The sequence below is a fragment of the Dryas octopetala genome, chromosome 6, assembly GCF_963921425.1.
Source record: "Dryas octopetala chromosome 6, drDryOcto1.1, whole genome shotgun sequence".
In the NCBI taxonomy this organism is placed as follows: Eukaryota; Viridiplantae; Streptophyta; class Magnoliopsida; order Rosales; family Rosaceae; genus Dryas; species Dryas octopetala.
The window spans coordinates 6,385,816-6,405,421 of record NC_141371.1 but is presented as its reverse complement, the minus strand read 5'-3'; the positions used below and the strand labels follow the sequence as shown (position 1 = coordinate 6,405,421).

General features: G+C 35.4%; 4 protein-coding genes across 6 annotated transcripts; all 4 read right to left on the bottom strand.

The window, feature by feature from the left end:
• Nucleotides 1-869: 869 nt before the first annotated feature.
• LOC147281705 (uncharacterized) lies at nucleotides 870-2,318 on the bottom strand. Of its 2 annotated transcripts, none has more exons than XM_086248443.1 (3): nucleotides 1,977-2,318; nucleotides 1,584-1,700; nucleotides 870-1,423 (listed from the first exon to the last, which is right to left on the bottom strand). In XM_086248443.1, the coding sequence occupies exons 1-3, from the start codon at nucleotides 2,007-2,009 to the stop codon at nucleotides 1,235-1,237; spliced, it is 339 nt and encodes a 112-aa protein (XP_086104569.1). In that variant the 5' UTR covers nucleotides 2,010-2,318; the 3' UTR covers nucleotides 870-1,234. The 2 variants fall into 2 exon arrangements, with proteins under 2 accessions (XP_086104569.1, XP_086104570.1); XM_086248444.1 differs by having other exon boundaries at nucleotides 1,595-1,700.
• Nucleotides 2,319-5,858: 3,540 nt separating this feature from the next.
• LOC147281704 (serine/threonine-protein kinase AFC1) lies at nucleotides 5,859-9,886 on the bottom strand. 2 transcript variants are annotated; one of them, XM_086246255.1, is made up of 12 exons: nucleotides 9,528-9,886; nucleotides 8,982-9,153; nucleotides 8,814-8,840; nucleotides 8,516-8,669; nucleotides 8,384-8,432; nucleotides 8,149-8,263; nucleotides 7,833-7,924; nucleotides 7,263-7,419; nucleotides 7,121-7,185; nucleotides 6,577-6,674; nucleotides 6,388-6,493; nucleotides 5,859-6,247 (listed from the first exon to the last, which is right to left on the bottom strand). In XM_086246255.1, the coding sequence occupies exons 1-12, from the start codon at nucleotides 9,633-9,635 to the stop codon at nucleotides 6,074-6,076; spliced, it is 1,317 nt and encodes a 438-aa protein (XP_086102381.1). In that variant the 5' UTR covers nucleotides 9,636-9,886; the 3' UTR covers nucleotides 5,859-6,073. The 2 variants fall into 2 exon arrangements, with proteins under 2 accessions (XP_086102381.1, XP_086102382.1); XM_086246256.1 differs by lacking the exons at nucleotides 5,859-6,247; nucleotides 6,388-6,493 and having other exon boundaries at nucleotides 6,573-6,674.
• A 964-nt stretch (nucleotides 9,887-10,850) lies between these two features.
• Nucleotides 10,851-12,904, bottom strand: LOC147281703 (Pentatricopeptide repeat (PPR) superfamily protein). The gene has a single exon (XM_086246254.1). The coding sequence runs from the start codon at nucleotides 12,771-12,773 to the stop codon at nucleotides 11,259-11,261; it is 1,515 nt and encodes a 504-aa protein (XP_086102380.1). The 5' UTR covers nucleotides 12,774-12,904; the 3' UTR covers nucleotides 10,851-11,258.
• A 2,058-nt stretch (nucleotides 12,905-14,962) lies between these two features.
• Nucleotides 14,963-16,684, bottom strand: LOC147281702 (uncharacterized). The gene is made up of 2 exons (XM_086248129.1): nucleotides 16,658-16,684; nucleotides 14,963-15,853 (listed from the first exon to the last, which is right to left on the bottom strand). The coding sequence occupies exons 1-2, from the start codon at nucleotides 16,682-16,684 to the stop codon at nucleotides 14,963-14,965; spliced, it is 918 nt and encodes a 305-aa protein (XP_086104255.1).
• Between the last annotated feature and the right edge of the window lie 2,922 nt (nucleotides 16,685-19,606).

Below are 19,606 nucleotides of genomic sequence, written 5' to 3'. Positions count from 1 at the left end.
AACGGCGTCGTGTAGAGTGCATTGAATGCAGGCTGGACTCTCTCGGTTGGGCTGAAGTTTTCAAACTAATTTATTTGAGCTAGTTAAATTTTGGAACTATATTAGTATATTTCATGTTTTTTTTTTGGTTCTAAGTGGGCTTGATCTGCATTTGGGCTTTTCCAAATTTATGCAAATGTTCTTATTAGAGGCTGGCATGGGCTTTTTGTACATTTTTGTCTTTGTAGCTCCATGCTAGCCCTACCCACAAGAAGTTGTGCTTGTGTAGTTGTATATGCTTGGACCTAGAAATATTAGTTCCTTATATTAAAATTCACATATAAATTTAATTATTTAAGAAAAGAAATATGATATCAACGGGTTGTTAGCCTAGTGATATTTTCTTGGAGAGATCTCAAATTCAATTATTTCATTCCCCTGATGAAGAAAGAAGAAAACATAGTACAATCTCATACCAAGTGTAAGCCTCTTACCCTACATGGCTTAGTTGGAATCGTCCATTTTTTGACTGGCTTAATGATTTTTTGTTGTATAGTTCTTGTTCCACACTATGTACATTCTCTATAAACATGGTTAATATATAAGGCTACGTAATTTCAAATTAAGGGTAATTTCAAATTATTTTATTAATGTTATTACTACAAGGCTACGTAATTTGTCATAGTGTATGCAAAGGTTTGCGAGGACATTCATTTTATGGCCAATCATACGAATGAGCTCTATTTTAAGATTTTTTTTTAAGTAGGATAGCGACAATGCTAAAGTTGTCCCACAATATGCAAATTTGGGCTGCTACATGTTACACAGTCCTTTAATTTACGACCAAAATTATTATTGGACAAGAAAACAAAACATAAAACAAAACAGAATACGAGAAAAAGATATAATAATAAATGAAGACCAGCAGTAGCTGTAGCTGCAAATTTACAAAACAGTACAGCATCTACATGAGGGACAGACGCACGCGCGCACACACTATGGAGGCCAATGGGGCACATCGGGCTCTGCCACGAGTTCGCCACGTATGCTAACCCCAGCCACACGCGGCTTACAAATCACACTTGGTTGCTTCCCAATCCCAACGACGTCGTATAGTATGAGCAAGCCTTGCTGGTTATTCCCCTAGCTATCGTTTTTGGGTACCTTTACTGTGATGTTACAGATAATTAATGGCAAAGCCAAAAAGGCCACCTTATCTATCGTTGTCGGTCTTCATCAAATATCAAAATATCAACTAGAAACTACTGATGATCATCACCATCATCATCGGTAGTAGTAGGAGCACTGTCTGTTTGAGAAAGATGATCAGAAACGATGTTGTGAAGTCTCTGCTCTGTCTCCATTTCAGAGGCTGATCTCGCTTCCCTGCTCTTTGTGTATGCCTCAAAGAACTCCTTGTTCTCCTTCTCCAACTCCTTCCACACTGTAAATTAATTAACAGTCACTCTTAATTGATTAGTGTTATTACATGCCACCTAATCCCATGCAAACACTTGTAATTTAGAAACACACACACACACACACACACACACACACACACACACACACACATACATATTGTTTGTGTGTATAAATTAAAGGACCTTAGACTGACCTGTGGAGGTAATAATGGGTTTTATGTTTGCATGCTTAGAGAGGGCTTCCATGCACTCTTCTTTGCTCATGTTGAATATGAGGCACTCCTCGATCAAGTGGTGCACCTAAATCATATATATGCATGTCACTGGTTTCATCATCCAAAACTCAAAATAAATATATATATGATCGATCATATATCAAATAATGATTTTGTTCATATAGTTCTACTAAATTAACACAATTTATCATAAAACATGTTAGATTATCTGACAAAAAAAAACATCAAAAGAGATGCACAAACATATGAACACAATGATCAAGAAAAAAAAAAGAAAAAAAGTAGAAGAATTTTTATAAAATTGTAACATTTATATTTGCTAGCTAGCTAGCTTAATTACCATGTGGATGTATGAAGCAGAAGAGTCGCCCATGTTCTTGTAGTGGTAATATGAATTTTCTTTATTGATATATATATGTATAATTAAGATCGACCCAACTTCCCCTACACCCTTTTAACTGATAGAATTGAAGATGCTTGTTATAGTTGTAGTACAAGAATTGGAAGTATGCATATGAAGAAAGTAGATGAGAGAGTCGAGATCGAGAGATTGAGATATTGAAGCAGCAGGTAGGTGGTAGATCACAATAAAGATGAAGCAAGGAAGCCAAACATATATGGTGGAATTTACAAGCTAGGAGACTGAGCTAGCTAGTTCAACACAACACTGATCGATGATAGCCTTGATAGGTTAAAATAAGGAAAATGATGAAGATATTAAATACACATTAATAAATAAAAGCGCAGGTGATCGAGATCGAGTGTGATGTCATCGGCGGAGGTGGGGTTGCGATGCCCACGTGGGAGGACGACGACGATTGGTGGAGAGAGGATTAGAGGAGATTCTACGAGCAACCTTTGTTTGTCTCTTTTACGTGGCCACTAATCATGTGTCCAACGTGACACGTGGGCTCCCGCACCTCACCTAATACTTACTTATTCTACTGCAAGCCTCAAGTAGGTAATGGCATGCACCTGTCCACCATGCGCCGCCCACACTGCTTCACCACCACTTTAGGCCCATTTTCGGCCCACACTAAAGTCCTAACCCAGCCCATACGCTTAATTTGCTTGTTTTTGTTATTGGCAGTTAGCGTAAGAACCGAACATCTAACTTAAAATCAATCGATAATGACAATAAAGAGACGCTAGATCTTAATTAGGATGGGTTAGGAAGAGAGACCTGCCCCATTGAAGACTTAGTTTGGATTAGGAGGTCAAGCAAAGCTCAACTGATTTGTTGTGCAGATTACCAAAATGACCCTGGTATTGGAATTACTGATATGTTTATGGGCCTCAAAGCAGAGGAGCTTTCTGATGCTTCTGTGTTGTCTTGGTGTTTGTTGGCCTTTTCAATCGGTGCCTTTTGTTTTCTTTTGCATTTACCATTTTATTTGATGCTTTGTACTCAGCCAATTTTGTTATTTATATAATGATTATGGAATGTTTAAGTATAAATGCTCTCTTTTAATGGACTTCACTGGAGATCGAAGACCTTTGTACTAATGTACTATATATGGTTATAGACTCATCAACTAGATTATTGGTGAATAATCTTAAAGAGGCTAAACATCTTTAGCAAACAAAAAAAACAAAATAGATGATCATCAGTTGTTGCTTTCAGCTTTTACACCTTTCCTGTGTTTACAGTTCTGCTTTTCTTCTTGAAGCTGTGGACCTAACTGCATGTGATCGATTTGCAATTGCATTTATACTGTCTCTGCATTTTCAACTCTTTTTCTCATTAAGACCAGGCATCCCCACTGTATAATGTGTACCAGCTCCCAACATAAAAATTGACTTCTTCACCTCTTCCAAGATTCAAGAACAGGATATATACACGAAAATACCCTATTTTCAGACAATTTGGCAACAATATAAGATGTTTATGTTAACAAACCATCGGTTAAGTTAAGTAGTTAACTATTAACTGAATGTGTGATCTGAAAAATCACAGTTTAATAACATAAATAACTTAATTGTGTTGTCAAACTGTTTGACAGAAGAACATTACCTCGTGTAAAAATAGACCAATCCCGACCCTAATGCTAGAAACTTTTATCCTAGTTTTTCACTAGAATCTTGAAGGATATAATTTCTCTAATTGGTCATCCTTATTAGCTGCTAAGCACGTAGAGTGATATACTATCTTAGAATATCATCAAATGGAATGATTACATTGTGGACTTTAATCTTGTATATTATGCGAGGGTAAACTTAAGAAACTATTTCAGCCAAAACCGATATAATTAACTAAAGATTATATTATATTATATATTTAGTGCAATTCCAGCTCGATATGATAATGACATGATCGTCTCTGTACGTGCTCTGCTGTTGGTTCACGGCTCATCACTAATCACAACTGTTTGGTGCGCTCAATATCAAATGCTTATAAGTCACAATTCCAGAATGCAACAAGAGTCAACAGACTCAACACTATCTGTCAAAACTATGTTTTCGAATCAAAGAAGGATCAAATCATAATTTTATGGGATACTGTCTAACAACTATTTTATCCACCCCTTACTCCCTTAGGAGCTGGCCAGCAACTTGAAAAACTATATACCATTTGAAATTTGGAAGTTGGGATTGAACAAAACACAAACACAATTAAAGTTTATTTATTATATAAATATTATAAAAGGGAGTTGTTATTGGCACTTTCCAAAAGTCATTTTGCATTCCTCATTATGTGTTGGCAATTTAAATTATAAAATTAGTTTTAAAACTAACAAATTAAAGAGGAGTATATGATAACTTTTGGGGAGCGACTTGTGGTGCTCTAAAAAAGGAGCTGTTATTATTGTTAAAATATTAAATTTTAGAACAAACTACATTTTAATACCTCAATTTTAGAATTTTTACCCCAATTTCAAAAATTAGTTTCAAGATAAAGATACCTCAACTCCAGAGTCTTGAAATTTCTACCCCAATTTCAAAATTTAGCTTCAAGATACCTCAACTCCAGAGTCTTGGAATTTCTACCCCAATTTCAAAATTTAGCTTCAAAATACCTCAACTCCAGAGTCTTTAACTTTTAAATACTTTTGTTAAGTTTTCTGTCTATTTCCCCGTTAAATGATGACATGGCGTTGCAAATGGCCCAACAAAAATGCCACATGGCATGACACTATGCCATATAATATAAATAAAGCTTAATTATCAATTTACCACCTAAAACTGTAATTCATTCTTATATTGCTACCATAAACTTTTTTTGTCCCAGATTACCACCTATAACTTACATCCGTGTCCCATTTTACATTGTTCCATCAACAATTCCGTTACAAATGTTGAGTTGGTCGTTATTGCTGATGTAGCGCGCTGAATGTGCGCCACGTGTCACATATTTTCTTGTATATATATATATTTCTTATTTTTATAAACTTTGAAAATTAATTAAAAATAGCTCCGAACTCAGAAAAATAAACGGAAAATTCCTACGGACTCGTCTTGACTAGTACTAATTTACTATGAGGTCAAAATACCAATTTTCCCTCTAAAAGTTTTCAGAAAATTTGGTAAGTCCAAATTTATTTCTAGAAAATTAAAATACTTTAGATTATTTGAAAATTCATAAAATAATCTCTCAAACTCCAAAAAAATATGAGGTGTGCATCATTTTCCTCCATAATATAAATTCTAGAAAAATCATAAAATTTCTGTAAAGCCTTCAAATAATTCTCTAAAACAGACTTTTGGTAATTTCCAAAATATTTTTGAAAATTTGTTCGAGAGTTTATGAAAATTCTAGAATTTATTTAATAGAGAGAAATTTCTTTTAATTTCCTAGAAATAAATTTGGACTTCCCAAATTTTTTGAAATTTTTTAAAGAAAAAATTGGTATTTTAACCCCATAGTAAATTAGTACTAGTTAAAATAAGTTCGTAAGAATTTTCTGTGTAATTAATTTTCAAAGTTTATAAAAATAGGAAAATTAAAAAATCCAAAATTAAAAACAAAGATGTGACACGTGACACATATTTAGCACGCCACGTCAACATTAACGGCCAAATTAACAGTTTTAACGGAATTGTTAACGAAACAAAGTAAAATAAGACACGAATGTAAATTATAGGTGATAATATGAGACAAAAAAACTTTCAAATGGCAATATGAGAATGAGTTACAATTTTAAGTGGTAAATCGATAATTAAGCCTATAAATAATATTAAAATAATATAAAATTAAATTTAAAAAACAAAAAACAAAAACAAAAAAAGTAAATAAACTCTATTACCCATAATCATAGAGAATCCAAATGAAATAGTGACTTTTGAGTTAGGCGGTATTGGATTTAACTGCAATGCTCATGAGAAGAATAAAATAGAAGAAAAAGATGCAAAACACATTGGTATTATACAACTTATATTGATTTTTTTTTTTTTCTCTGATCAAAAGTTTGAAGGGGCCATTGCCCCTCTTAGTCCCTTCTATGTTCCGCCCCTGTACAAAGGGTAGCCACCTCTTCTCACATCTCTCATGAAAAAGGGATGTCTTAGTGCTTCCCTTGCCTTGAGCCGTTCTGCTGGGTCGTATCTTAGTAGCCCTTGCAAGAGTTCAATCAAATCACCAGCAGAGTGGTCCACATGCTGCATTATTAAGTTCTGCAATGGATGGTTCAAAATCATAGCAAGGTAAGCCTGTAGATACTTAATTGAAGATCCAAGCATGGACAAATTAAATTTATACTAGCCATGCCACTAGGCGTTAAAACATAGAAACTCCTTAAGCTTTGAATCAATACCGGCAATCGGGGCAATTTGCAAACTGCTCTCATGCTTTCTTTAGAAGTTGCACCATCAGGCCAATCCAGCCGTGCCCCCCTCCTAAAATATTTCTCAGCACGACGGCTGCAAAAAAATCAGGCACAATATAAGAGCTCCATCCATATCACATACAAAACAAGGGGGAATATGTACAGTAAGAGTCTTACTCAGCTCTTATCACCATATGCTGTGGTAGTGGCCCCAAAACCCTCTCCATCATGGCAAGATGCTCTAAGTTCTCATGTGTTTGAAAAAGGGCCTCACCCTGTTCAAAGACAAAACAGAAGTTCAAACTCCCAGGCTATGCATGGAAAACTCGATTTGAGAGAAGACCCAAAAAAAAAAAATGGCCCCAGCCAAACATGGAAAACTATCTATTTATAAAAGCAACAAATCACAATGTTCCTCGTCTAACATGCATCATTGCATTCCTTTAGGTCCACCAATTTGTAATGGTCATTTCAATAGAGTTTTTAATAAGCTGCAAAATTGTGTGTCCAAAACAAAGTCATATTCAGCCATAAAAGAGTTCACTTTTCAAGGGATATGTTTACCCATTGAGAAGGCAATGTTTATATTTGATCTTGGAGCCTTTCACTTAATCTTCCTCCCGGATGATATATTCAAGCCAGTAAATAGTAAATTCAGCATACTTCAAAGAAAATGACACGATTGTAGATGATGGGGAAATACAAACTCAATGGTACTTACAGAGCAGAGTTCAACAAGTATGCATCCCACACTCCATATATCACAAGGATAGTTCCATCCAAGACCTGCAGATAACGTCAAACGAGTGTCATCTAAGAAATACAAATAAGGATATGCTCGAGTAGTCTAGAATTGTACTTACCCAAAATAACCTCTGGTGCACGATAGTGGCGTGTTGACACCACATAGCTATGATCCTGATGTTCAAATGTTGTACTCCCAAAATCAATGAGCTTAATGGCACTTGACTTGGGAAGATTCTTGAAATAGGAACCCTCTTTAGTTGACCGTGATAGAAACTTGATTGAAGTTGAAAAAATAATGAAACAAAGTGTCAGAACCTTTTTTTTTTTTTGTGGGACCAAGTGTCAGAACCTTGAACTTCACTAATTATCAGGCTAGAAGGCACAAAATCTGAAGAGGGCTTGGGATAAAAAATCAAACCTAAAATGATATTGTACCAACTTACCAGTACATACTACATTAAGAATTACTGAAAAAAATGAAAAAATGCCTTTGCATATCCATGTATCAGTATTACTATACTGAGGCACAAAATAGTCCAATATATGACAAATCGCAATATCGTTAAATCAGATCAGGCATACATGCCCTCTCCTTGGTCTGCTTGTGTGTGCATGCGCACACATATATATTAAGTAAAATATGAAAACATGCTAAGAGAGCAAAGGCCCGATTATAGAAACAATACCTTATAGTCTGGCACTTTGATGTACTCAGACGAAACAAGCAGAATGTTTTCTGGCTTCAAATCAGTATGAATAAGGCGTAAATCATGCATAACTGCAAAAATAAACCAGCGAACAAATAAAAAAGAAGTGAATTAACCACCATTATTATCATCAAATGCATGCTTATACAAACAAAAATTATGCTCTGTTTACAAAATTGGAGAGACTGATATGGAGACAAATATTTATCAATGCCCAGATCTCAGCTTTGCAATTAAGCAGTGAGCATCAAGTTGTAAGAATTTAGATAAAATGGTGCAAGAATTGTCCACACACATGCTACAGACTCCAAAAGTTGTCTGCCAAGCTCCCGAACAAGATCAATGGGAAATGAACGGTAGCTGTTTTTGCGAAGAAAATCGTATAAGCTAGGTCCAAGCTTCTCAAATACCTGTTGAAACCATTTAAATCCATCCGCAAGTTTTTCTTAACTCACAGAAAATTCAGGCATGAAGGAACATATATTTTGCCCCTCCAAACTAATAAATTAGAAGTACCAATAAATACTTACAATACAAATATGATTACGATAGTCAAACCAATTCCGTATTTGCACACAACTGCAAAGAATAAAACCACTTATACCAACATCACTTCAAACTTCTACAACCAGTAAGAAAGACAAACAATAAAATATCCTTACCGAGTGCCACCAATGTCATGCCTTGCAAGCCTCTGTAGGACATCAATTTCAATCATTGCAGCTTCGCGATACTTATGTATGGAGCGGATAATTTTGATTGCCACAACTTCTTTCTTTTCATTGTCAATACACTCCAACACTTGCCCAAAAGTCCCTGGAAAAGTCATACACAAGATATTAAAATTAATCCGAGGAATTGAAAAGAGATATGTCTACCTTCTATATGAAGGTGATTTTTTTTTTTTTTCGGAGCAACTGGAGGTGAACTTGACATCCAATAGAGCAAGAAAATACGAACCCTCTCCCATTTTGCTGAGAATCCTGTCTGCAAGTATGATGGGGAAAAAGTATCAGAAAACAAATAATAAATATCATTGATAAATAAATGAAATTCACAAGAGCCGAATCCATAAATAAATAAGACTAAGGTGCTTGGCCAGGAGAAAATCAACATGCAGAGACTTACATCGAGGGGTTAGATATTCTCCGATGCCAAACACGTAATGACCATCTTTATCGTCGGGCCTCCACGGAGGTGAGGCATTGCGAGGAAATCCCCCATAAAACATAGACGTATATGTGTAATTGGGGATTGGCCCATTTCCAAACTCCTGCCCGCAGTATATTGCTGGGAGCAGCTGCAAAACATATTAAGCTTAATTAAATAATTACATTATACAGACACACATATATAATCCATGAATTATTCAAATTTCTAGTAAGGTACACTAATTTCTAAAGGTTAAATTGCATTCCTGAATTGTATGTTTATGTCAATAACATTTGATTCTGTCCCTAAAACACAAAACATTTAAACAATCATCGAGGTTGAACCTTTCTAGAAATCTATTTTCGTATAATTTGAAGGGAAATTGACCAGGACACATTTAATTGATGATCCATTAATAAAAAAAAAAAAAAAAAAAGATAAGTAATCAAACTTTAGGGTTTAAGCGTCGACACCAAAGACAATACAAAAGAGAAAGAGAGAGATAGAATTGCAGAGACAGACCTCGGGAGGAGGAAGTGGAGGGGGCATGTCCCATGTTAATCGAGGTCTCTTTCTCGGCCGCTTATCCATATTCTTGTGAGGAAATTCTATTATCCTCTGCGTCTCCATCTTTCCCCTAATTTTGTGCTCCCTCTGCGACAACACAGACTCGGCAGAGCGATCGATCGAAAATTTCAAACGAACAAGAAATTCAGGAACTAATTAGGCTTCTGGGAATTGAAAGGAGAAAAATTGACCAACGATTTTGGGGAAATTGAGGGAGGATTTTTGAGCTCTGTGAAACCCTAATCTTGGATCTGAAGCTCTAAACCATGGAGCGGAGCTAACCCTGGTTAAGAGGGTTGGATTTTCAGCTTAACTGAATAACTGGGAATGAGTCAATGAGTCGATGACGCTGCGGTTTCTAACTATGGTTGGGGAAGTGGGTCCCGCGGATTTTGATTGCTATGGCGCGCACGGGGACCGCCCGGACCAATATGTTTGTGTTGTGTGAGGCTTTGCGTTGCGCTTAGCTGACACGTGTTGACGTGCGGTCCCGTGAAAGGCCACGCGCATGATTTGCTTTTTATTATTTGGGCTTTTATTGAACGCCACGACCCACTAAGTGAATTGAGAAATTGCCCAAGTTTGATCGGGTCGGGCGGGGAAAGGGAGTCTATTTGAAGCCTAAGTTAAAAAAAACAGTACTGCTAGATATACCACATTTTTATACCATAATTTCATACTATCTTATGTGGTAACTTACATGACATTCATACATTGGATACTAAAAAATAAAAATAAAAATCCAAAAAGAAAAAGAAAAATTCTGTTCAATAAAGTAATGACACGTGAGATGGTATAAGAATGTGGTATAAGAAATGTGGTAAGTATAGCATTATTCTAATAAAAATCAATTGATTAATGATTATGGTGACCCAGACAGCTCATACAAATTATGATCCTTTTAATATTTGATATTGAATTAAAAATTATGCCAACTAAATCTTTATATTATTATAAATTTTCATTGAAAAATCATTTTTCTTACATTGAGATGTAAAATCACTAAATACACATTGATTAAAATTCATTAAAATTTTCATTAAAATCATTAAAAATCATTTTTCTTACATTTAAAAATCATTTTCACTAATTAAAAATCATCTTGTTGCTGCTTGTAGATAGTGATGCAGCTTGGAGGTGGAATACCTTCATTTCTGTTTATAATAATGGCTGCTTGTACATGGTGATACTGATACAGCTTGCTGGTGGAATATTTCTTATGCCCAGAAGAAACAAACCCAAGAAAGAATAGGGGAGATGGGAATCAGCCCAAAGCTATTACAAGAAGATGCCCACTTGGACAAGTTTTGAGCAACAATATTAGCTGATATAGAACATACAGACCAAAAATCAAAACTTGAAAGCAGGTGTTTAACATCTGATATGATAAAATTCGTTCACAACCAATCTGCTGCTTCATTGCAAGAGCTTAAAGGCCTTGTAATTGATCGACCATCTCCTTCCCAGACTACGTTTTTGAAGTTTGTTCTACACTTCTACTTGCCCCTAAACAGCCAGAAGAACACCTTCAGCTTCACCCCATTTAGCTTCATTGGGGCCTTGGAAGTTGGTCTCCCCCACCTCAAGTTTAGCTCAAGCTAAATTTTGATGTAGTCTGTAATGACCACACAGTCACAGCAGCTATAAATATACAGATCATCAATGTACCCTTCTCCTTGTCTGGATTTATTCTCCCTTAAATGCTCTATACATGAATTTTAATAGAGTATAAATTTCATTCATTTGGTGATGATTCTCATCCCATGTGACAAATACATGAACTTTGTTCCTGATTTCTATCCAACTGCAACCTGGAACCCTCTTCATCCCTTTTTCTTTCATTTCTCTCCTGATTGTTGACACACTCTGCCATCTACCAGCTGCAGAATGTGCATTGGACACCATAATATATGATGGCACATCTTCAGGGTCCAAACTCAGAATTTTTCTTGCTGCAAACTCCCCCAATTCCATATTTGAGTGGATCTGGCAGCCACCAAGCAATGCCTTCCAAAACCCAATACCTGGTTCAAAAGGCAAATTGCTAATAAACTCTTCAGCTTGTCTGAAACACCCCGAGCGGGAGAGCAAATCAACCATACAAGCATAATGCTCAGGCTTTAGAATGCTGGGGTCCTGGACTCTTGCCTGATTAAAATACGAATAACCCTCTTCAACAAGACCAGCATGATTACAAGCCCACAATAAGCCAAGCAGTGTAACACTATTGGGTTTACAATCAGACACCCTCATCCTCTCAAAAAAGCTTATGGCTTCCTCTCCTTTACCATTTTGAGCATACCCACAAATCACAGCATTCCAAGAAACAATATTTTTTCCCCAAATTTTATTGAAAACCAAGAGACTGTCTTCCATGCTTCCACATTTTGCATAAAAGCTTATAAGGGAATTGTCATTGAACACATTAAGCTTACCCAAGAACTTGACAGCACAGGCATGGATACTTCTGCCCATTCCTAGTGCTGCTATATTGGAAGCTGCAATGATAACACAAGGAAAAGTAGAAGGGCTAGGCACCAACCCATTTCTAAGCATCTCAATGAAAAGATTCACAGCCTCTTCATTGTGGCCTGTTTGGCTGAACCCTCCAATCATCGCGTTCCATGAAACAACATTCCTCTCTGGAATCACTCGGAAAAGCTCGAGAGCATCTTCAATCTTCTTCTTTTTCAGGTATGCACATATCAATGTCGTATAAGAAACCACATTCGGCTTCTGGGTATCTTCGAAGGCTCTTCGAGCATCATGGATCATGCCCAACTTGGCATAAAGATCCAAAATTGCACTTCCCACAAAGACATTCGAATGCAGACCCATCTTTGTTGCACATGCATGAAGTTGCTTGCCTATATTTAGGTCTCCAAGTGCAGTTGACGAGGGAATGACAGTACCAAATGTAAATTCATTGGGTCTAATATTTGAATCAAGCATTCTTGAAAAGAGATAAATAGCTTCTTCATGATGGTGTTGGCGAGCAAAGTCGCCTATTATTGTTGTGGCTGACACCACGGTCAAGTCAGGCGTTTCGTCGAACAATTGGCGAGCATATAAGAATGCATCTGAGTTTCCATGTTGCTTGGCATGAGCTTTCTGGGTTTCAGCAGGAAGCGAACAAGCTGAAGTGTGAGCTTTCCTTTGTACGAAATGAGAGAGAGGGTACATACATAGTCTGGGTTTCATAAGTGTGTGTCCGGGGGGTACTTTTGGGGATCAATTAGCTTTGTTTCTTGGAACCCCCTGTCCCTGATCCAAAACTATCCCATCTTGTGAACCCAATAATGTAACTCGGAAAGTCGCAACTCAGAAGTGGTTTTTTTTTTTTTTTTCTTTTTATCTGAATACGTGGATTCGAATTTATCAGTTAAAAAGAATAATATTACTAAACTAATAGCTAAGGGCATGGGGCCAATCTTATAGAAAAACTAGGCTAGCCCTCAGGAGATGGAGAGATAAAAGCTGAAAGTGGACTAGGAGTGAGTATTGGATGTACTCATAAAGTCATAAGGAACTATGTGCTAAACTAATTGAGAAAAAAAATGGAAATTTTTTTAAAAAAGATACATATTTTGGGATCAATTCTATTTTAGAATACACGTTTAGGTTTGAGTTTGTGTTAGTACAAGACACATATTTAGAATTTGTGTTATTGTGGAACGCACCGTCAATTGACTCAATTCTATTCCATTTCTCATCCAAATGAGGAATAATTTGGTCAATTTCATATTAAATATAATTTTAAAAATAAATATTAAAACTCAAAAACAAAAAAGATAATACTAAAAATAAATCAAAATATTTAAACTAATTTTTTTAGAATTACAAAAGATTAAAACTAAATAAGATTAAAATTAAACAACATCAAAACTAAAAATATTAAAATTGAAATAAAAAACAAAAACAAAAAGGATTAAAACTAAAAAAAACAGAAAGAAGAGGGGAGATCTGCATCATCTCACCCCCTCTTCACCTAGCCCCAACCACCTTCGTCAGCAGCCTTACACGCCGACGACAGCTCACCCTCCCCTTCATCTCTCACTATTTATTTCTCTCTCTCTCTCTCCTTTGTACATGTCGAGGTTAAGGTTGGGTTTGGATAGGAGGGGGGTTGCGACGGGCCAGGGTCGAGGCTAGGTGGAGGGTGCGAAGGGCTGGGTGGGGAAAGGGGAGGTGGTGGAGTGGGTTAGGTGGAGGGGAAGGGTAAGGAGGGCTGAGTGGGGAGGAGGGGGCTGGTGGGGCGGGGCTTGGTTGGGGAAGGGGGTGTTGGTTTTTTTTTTCTTAAAATTTTTTTTTCCAGTTTTTTTTTTTTTTAAATATATAGGTGAATTGTCAAATTTGCCCATAAAAATTGGTCATGTGAGTGACACATGGTCTATTTTAACGGAATTATTAATATAGTTAACATATTGTACTATAATAACACAAATCATAAATATGTGTCTTACACTAACACAAACTCAAACTTAAACGTGTGTCCTAAAATATAGGATTGACCCCAAAGTATGTGTCTTTTTAATTTTTTCAAAAAAAATAAAATAAATAAAAGGTTAGGGACTATAACTCCTTTCATGGTTCCATGCTAGCTAGTTGGTAACTCGGAAGTGGTTAAACATGTTAAAAATTGTGGAGCATTTACAAATTTTACCGCAATTGTGGTGAAGCAAAAATATAGAGTGATGATATAAGTATTTGAAATTTACTTTAAGGTCTTATTCCGACTAGAAATTGAGTCGTAGAATATTCCTCCCCAACGAGAAAGTGGTTCTTGAGATATTCCTCGTTTGCAAAAGATATATCATATATGTATAGAACAAGATGTGCTATGACTATGAGAATAAAGGGATGCTAATGTCCTATAAATATGGATATGTAAATGTACACTTCTTGTTAATGTAAATTTTAAAGGAGAAATTAGAAAATGTATATATAAATGTGTCATCCACTCATATTATAAAATGTGAATTGATGACATCACGTATCAATATATCAGTTATATATAATAATTTTTTGACAAGAATAGCACAAAATGTAACATACAAGAAATAAAATGTTTTTCATTCAAGACATAATCAGTGAACCAAAATAGCACCCAATGTTTCAAGCTAAAGTAGGCTATAATTTGATTACCACTTAAAGGTAAATTACTTTTCACAATGAGTTCCAATTAAATAGAATTGCTACCATTACCAAGCCTTTAAGTGGACTATTATTGATTACTACTTTTCAGCCTTGCATAGATATGCAAATCCTAACCAAGCCCAAAAACTACATAGTAATTATTTTATTCAGAAACCAAGTTTGCATTTACACCAGACACCAAAGCCTATCTATACTGATTGTTAGACAATAGGACAAAGCATTTGCAACCCCCATCAGCACCTTCTTCGTTTACCAGTTGGAATCTGATAGTGCATGGAATCTGAAACATTGTTACCAACATTTAGGGGCTGCTGCTGCCCACTGTTATTGTTCAAACAAACAGAACCAAGTCCAAAGTCGAGCACACATGAAGATGGTATCTGAGGATTAAATAACCCATGTGAGTTGTCAAGGTATGAAGAGGATGTACTTGATGAATTGGCTGCTTCTTTCTGCTGCATTGTTGAGTCACAGTCACTCCCATAAATGAGATTGGGTGGATTTAGAAATGGGGCAAGAGTTGGAGGATTTTTCCACTTGGGAAGAGGTGCAACAAGAAGTGTGTGAAGTAAAGGCCCAATTTCCATTACAGCCTGCGCGAGTCTGCCTTTTTCGGGCAGTGGTTTCATCCAAGCAATGCTATCAAGCAAAAAAGAAGCAGGATCGATTTTCGAGTTCTCTGAAGGAATCTTAGCCACCTGCATAGGCTCAGTATATTCTTGAACAACATCAGGCCATTTTGGCAATCCCATGTAATTTGAATCAGCAAAGTTTGTACTAGGCAGGCCTTGGAAGGAGAAAGAACCCAAGTTGTGTGTTTTGGATACACTATCTGCTTCTTCAACCATTGGTGGGTATGTGGTTTTTTGGGGAATTGGGGTCTCATTATTGACTTGTTGTGAGAGGACAGGACTGGTTTCAGCAGGTATGGATGGCAAGAAATTGTTCTGTAGCTTTTGCAACTGGTCTTTTGCTTCATCTCTCTCTTGATAAGCTGCCTTCAAGAGATCAAGCAACTGCTTTCTGATCTCCTCGTTTTTGCTTACCTCATCTTGTGCCATCATTTGTGCTGTTTCTACTTCAAAATTGATGCAGAGAAGCTTGTGTTTCAGTTCTTCAACACTCTGTCAGAGAACAAACAGAGCAAATTTAGTGATGGCTGCAGTGAGACTGAGACACATGACTGATTCTGTACAAGCAATTTGAGAAACATGTGCAACCCAAATAGGCATACAACAGAAGTTGTAATGAAAACTGCATGGAGGAAAACTATAATGATCTAAATCATTCACTACAAATGTTCATTTTGAAAATTTATAGATCCAACTTAGTTCTTCGCACCAATTTTTTTTTTTTCAAAAGAAACCTTCTTTTTGTTTGGAACATACATAATATGAGCAAGGAACAGAAGGGAAGTTTTCGTTTCTACTTTTGTTTTGAGACAGATAACATTTTGCATTTGAAACCTATATAGAAAAGCATCAAATATTTACTTTTTATCACCAAAGCCTTCATGTCATGCACGTTTTAAGTACAATGAATTTGAAAATTTTCAAGAGCAACCATTTCAGCAATAGTGCTGTACTTTCTGCATGACAAAATTGATCTGCAACACTACTAATGCATCAATTGTATAGCCAGTTGGGGAAAACAAGAAAAACTGATATGATTTTGAGAACCAATCTTAAATATACAGGAATATACACTAACTTTAATTTGTTGCCAAAAGCACCAGGGAAAATCTATTGGCTGCCAAGCCAAATACTGCACAATTTTTGTCATAAAGCATGGAAAACAGTATATATTCAACTGAAGCAAAACATTTTAGACCAGGCCACATTATTCTACTATCAAATTATTTAAATAACAACTGAAATCATTCCACTATGCAAAGAGACAACCATATATTGAAACGAAAAATTACTCACCTCTTGATCACTCCACATGTAAACCATTCTCTCTCTCTCTCTCTCTATCACAAAGCAATGTAGGAAATGCAATGACTAGCCGACTAGCAGAACCATATATTAAATTGAAGAGGGATATGGTGAAGAAAGACAGAAAAGGGAAAGAAACAAGTGCATGCACCAGAGGTGCTGACCTCTAGCAAAGCTTCCATAAACGTAATCCAATAGAGGAATAAGAATTTAAGGTATGTTTGAAACCTTCTTAAAATCACTATAACCACATTATATTATAAACTCACGTTCCTATTCTTGTCTCACTAATTAATCACCCCCCAATACTCTCCGTGGTTAATGGGATTCTGTCTCCCTCTCAAAATATATTAATTTTTCTCTCTCTCATTGTCAATCCAATGGTAGCTACTAATTCTAATTAGTAATTGCCTACTGTTAATGAACGGCTAGCTAATGAACCTTGATTTACTGCTAACTTCAAACTACCATAAATCAAATTCCTAGCCACCATTTTGATTTTTTGGTCATGTGGGTGTAATGGGTATCTCCCTCTCTATAATGTAAAAAAGGGAAAAAATGGTTTATTAATTTTCACCTTATAATTAAAATTCGATAATCTTTAAACTTAGACTAATTATCAATGAAAAACTATTACACTGCTGCAGATTTATTTCTTTAGCCCCTTCATATGGAACTACATAGCCTGTGAGTGCACAAAATTTTAAAAATAGAAAAAACCATGAGGGTCTAATATATGCTTATAAGAAAATTTCATAAAATAATTCTTTAAACGAAGGTTAAACTATTTTAAATCAAAACAAAAATTGATATTTTTGTAATCGTTTTAGATGTGAATCGACCAAAATACTTAGGAAAATCGAATAGGTCAAAATTATAGTCGAATATGTCTGGAAAATATTGAAGTTGAATAGATCAAGATTATAGTCAATATTAAAAGTGTTTTGTTAAAAAAAAAAAAAAAAACTAAAATAGTTGTAAAAGAGGTATCTCTCCCAACAAGGTAAAAAAATATTACTAGACTAGCTAATAATTAGTTAGTGGATTAGAATAGTTTGGCTATCATCAAACGAGCCATTTTATGAAAATCTTCATGCTTGTAAGCAGTACACAAAATGTTTGCAGACCAAAAGATAAATCTTTCATCAGCAGATACGATATTGTTCCCTTGATCACAATTCAGAAAGCTAAACTTAGATTTGGGAAGCAATTTTTTTTATTTTTGTTTTCAAAGGTAAAACAAAAGTCAGTGATTTAACTAATCATATGGTTTTATATTATTGCATATATACATAAAGTACATTTGATGTTTATAATATGGTTTGCTTTATGAGTCAATTGATCGAGGATAAACATAATTGTCAACATCTTGTCTTATATATGCCACCTGAAGGATGAAAGGAGGCGGTACAAAGTCTTTGTGAAATCTATTCCACTAAAAAGTGTGTTTTAATTTTGTGGATTAATCTTGTCTTAAATTGCTTGCAAGAAAAATGACTAAAAAAAAAAGCAATCAAATGAAACATTGGCCCCATTTGGGATTGTGGTGGAGGACTCAAAAACTGCTGTAGATAACAATTCTCAATCACCTACAGCAGTTTTGGTGTTTGGTAAAAAAATTAAAAATTGTTTTTCCCCACAATTCTTAACTCCCCACGGCAAAAACAGAAAGCAGGTTTTTACATACTTTTGAAAACTACTGTGAATCACAGCAATAATTTTTAGTAATTATATACAGGCACAACACTTTTATATTAATATTTATCAAACACTTTGATTGTTTTTTGCACTCACAACACTTTTGAAAACATAGTTTACCAAACACTCAACTGTTTTACTTTACAGCTGACTTTATTTCACAATTGTTTTTTTCTCACAGCAATACCAAATTGGCTCAGTCTTCCTAAATCTCTATTTGCCTTGGACTATTGTTATATGTTATTTTGGGATTAGCCAAGAAGACTGGCAAAGAGTTCGGCAACTTTTTCGATGTGTTAAATTCACTTTCAATTAGAGATTTTCTTTAGCTTTCAAAAAAATGGGATTTTTTGTTTTTGTTTTCTTACATAAAACGCATGAAGAAGAAGAATGTAAAGAGAAAACAAAGAGAAGAAAATTACACTTTTGGTAACTTTGTTCTTATGAACCAAACCTTCTTTTCAAATATCACTTGGTAGAAGAATGCTGGCAACCTTTCTTTCTTATATTTTTCTTTCAATTAAATGTCTTATCCACTTGCCAAATTGATGCCACCATTTTTGCTTCCGATTCTTTTTGTGTGTGTGTGTGTGTGTTTTTTTTCTTCTAAATGCATATGATATATTCCTTAAGGCCTTGGTAATATTTATTTTCTCATTGCTCAAAAAGTTTTAAGGGTATGCTTGGTATATCTTTTGTTTTTTGTTTTTTTTTTAGTTTTCCATTTTAATTGAAGATAGAGAATGAAGGATGAGAAGATGATGAGAAGAGATGTGATAAATGAAAGGGAGGAGAAGATACATGAAAATGGTTCATAAAATAGAAATTAAAAACTAAGAACACACTATTGGCTTCCACGAAGAACTCTTCGATACAAAAATCAATAAAATGTTTGTCAAAGGGACAAGTGGCCGAGTTTCGACACCAAAAGGATAGCCTTCTCAAGGGCACTAAATGTTGGCTTATAGGCAGAAAAAGGTCTCCCACTTTCCTAAGTTGGCAATGTGGAATTTTCAACATACTAATTTTTCCTTATCTTGAGAGGCAAGTATTTAAGATGAAGTAAAAATTTTATATAACCTATGTATACATTTATTATCTCTATCTATTTCAGTATGTCACCTATCACGTGATTAAAGAAATAAACACATAAGTGTATATTTTTCTCATCCAAGATATCAAAATAGGAATCATAGGATCAAATGGGATATCACAATTGTAGTAGGCCTATGGGTGGCTTGA

Excerpts from the sequence above, each read along its gene's own strand:
- LOC147281705 (XM_086248443.1), bottom strand. The coding sequence starts at position 2,009 with ATGGGCGACTCTTCTGCTTCATACATCCACATG. Across the intron at positions 1,701-1,976 it reads CTGCTTCATACATCCACATG|GTGCACCACTTGATCGAGGA; the intron begins GTAATTAAGCTA and ends TATATGATTTAG. Across the intron at positions 1,424-1,583 it reads CCTCCACAGGTCAGTCTAAG|TGTGGAAGGAGTTGGAGAAG; the intron begins GTCCTTTAATTT and ends ATTAATTTACAG.
- LOC147281704 (XM_086246255.1), bottom strand. The coding sequence starts at position 9,635 with ATGGAGACGCAGAGGATAATAGAATTTCCTCACAAGAATATGGATAAG. Across the intron at positions 9,154-9,527 it reads CTCCACTTCCTCCTCCCGAG|CTGCTCCCAGCAATATACTG; the intron begins GTCTGTCTCTGC and ends TATGTTTTGCAG. Across the intron at positions 8,433-8,515 it reads CATGACATTGGTGGCACTCG|TTGTGTGCAAATACGGAATT; the intron begins GTAAGGATATTT and ends TATTCTTTGCAG.
- LOC147281703 (XM_086246254.1), bottom strand. The coding sequence starts at position 12,773 with ATGAAACCCAGACTATGTATGTACCCTCTCTCTCATTTCGTACAAAGG.
- LOC147281702 (XM_086248129.1), bottom strand. The coding sequence starts at position 16,684 with ATGGTTTACATGTGGAGTGATCAAGAG. Across the intron at positions 15,854-16,657 it reads ACATGTGGAGTGATCAAGAG|AGTGTTGAAGAACTGAAACA; the intron begins GTGAGTAATTTT and ends GTTCTCTGACAG.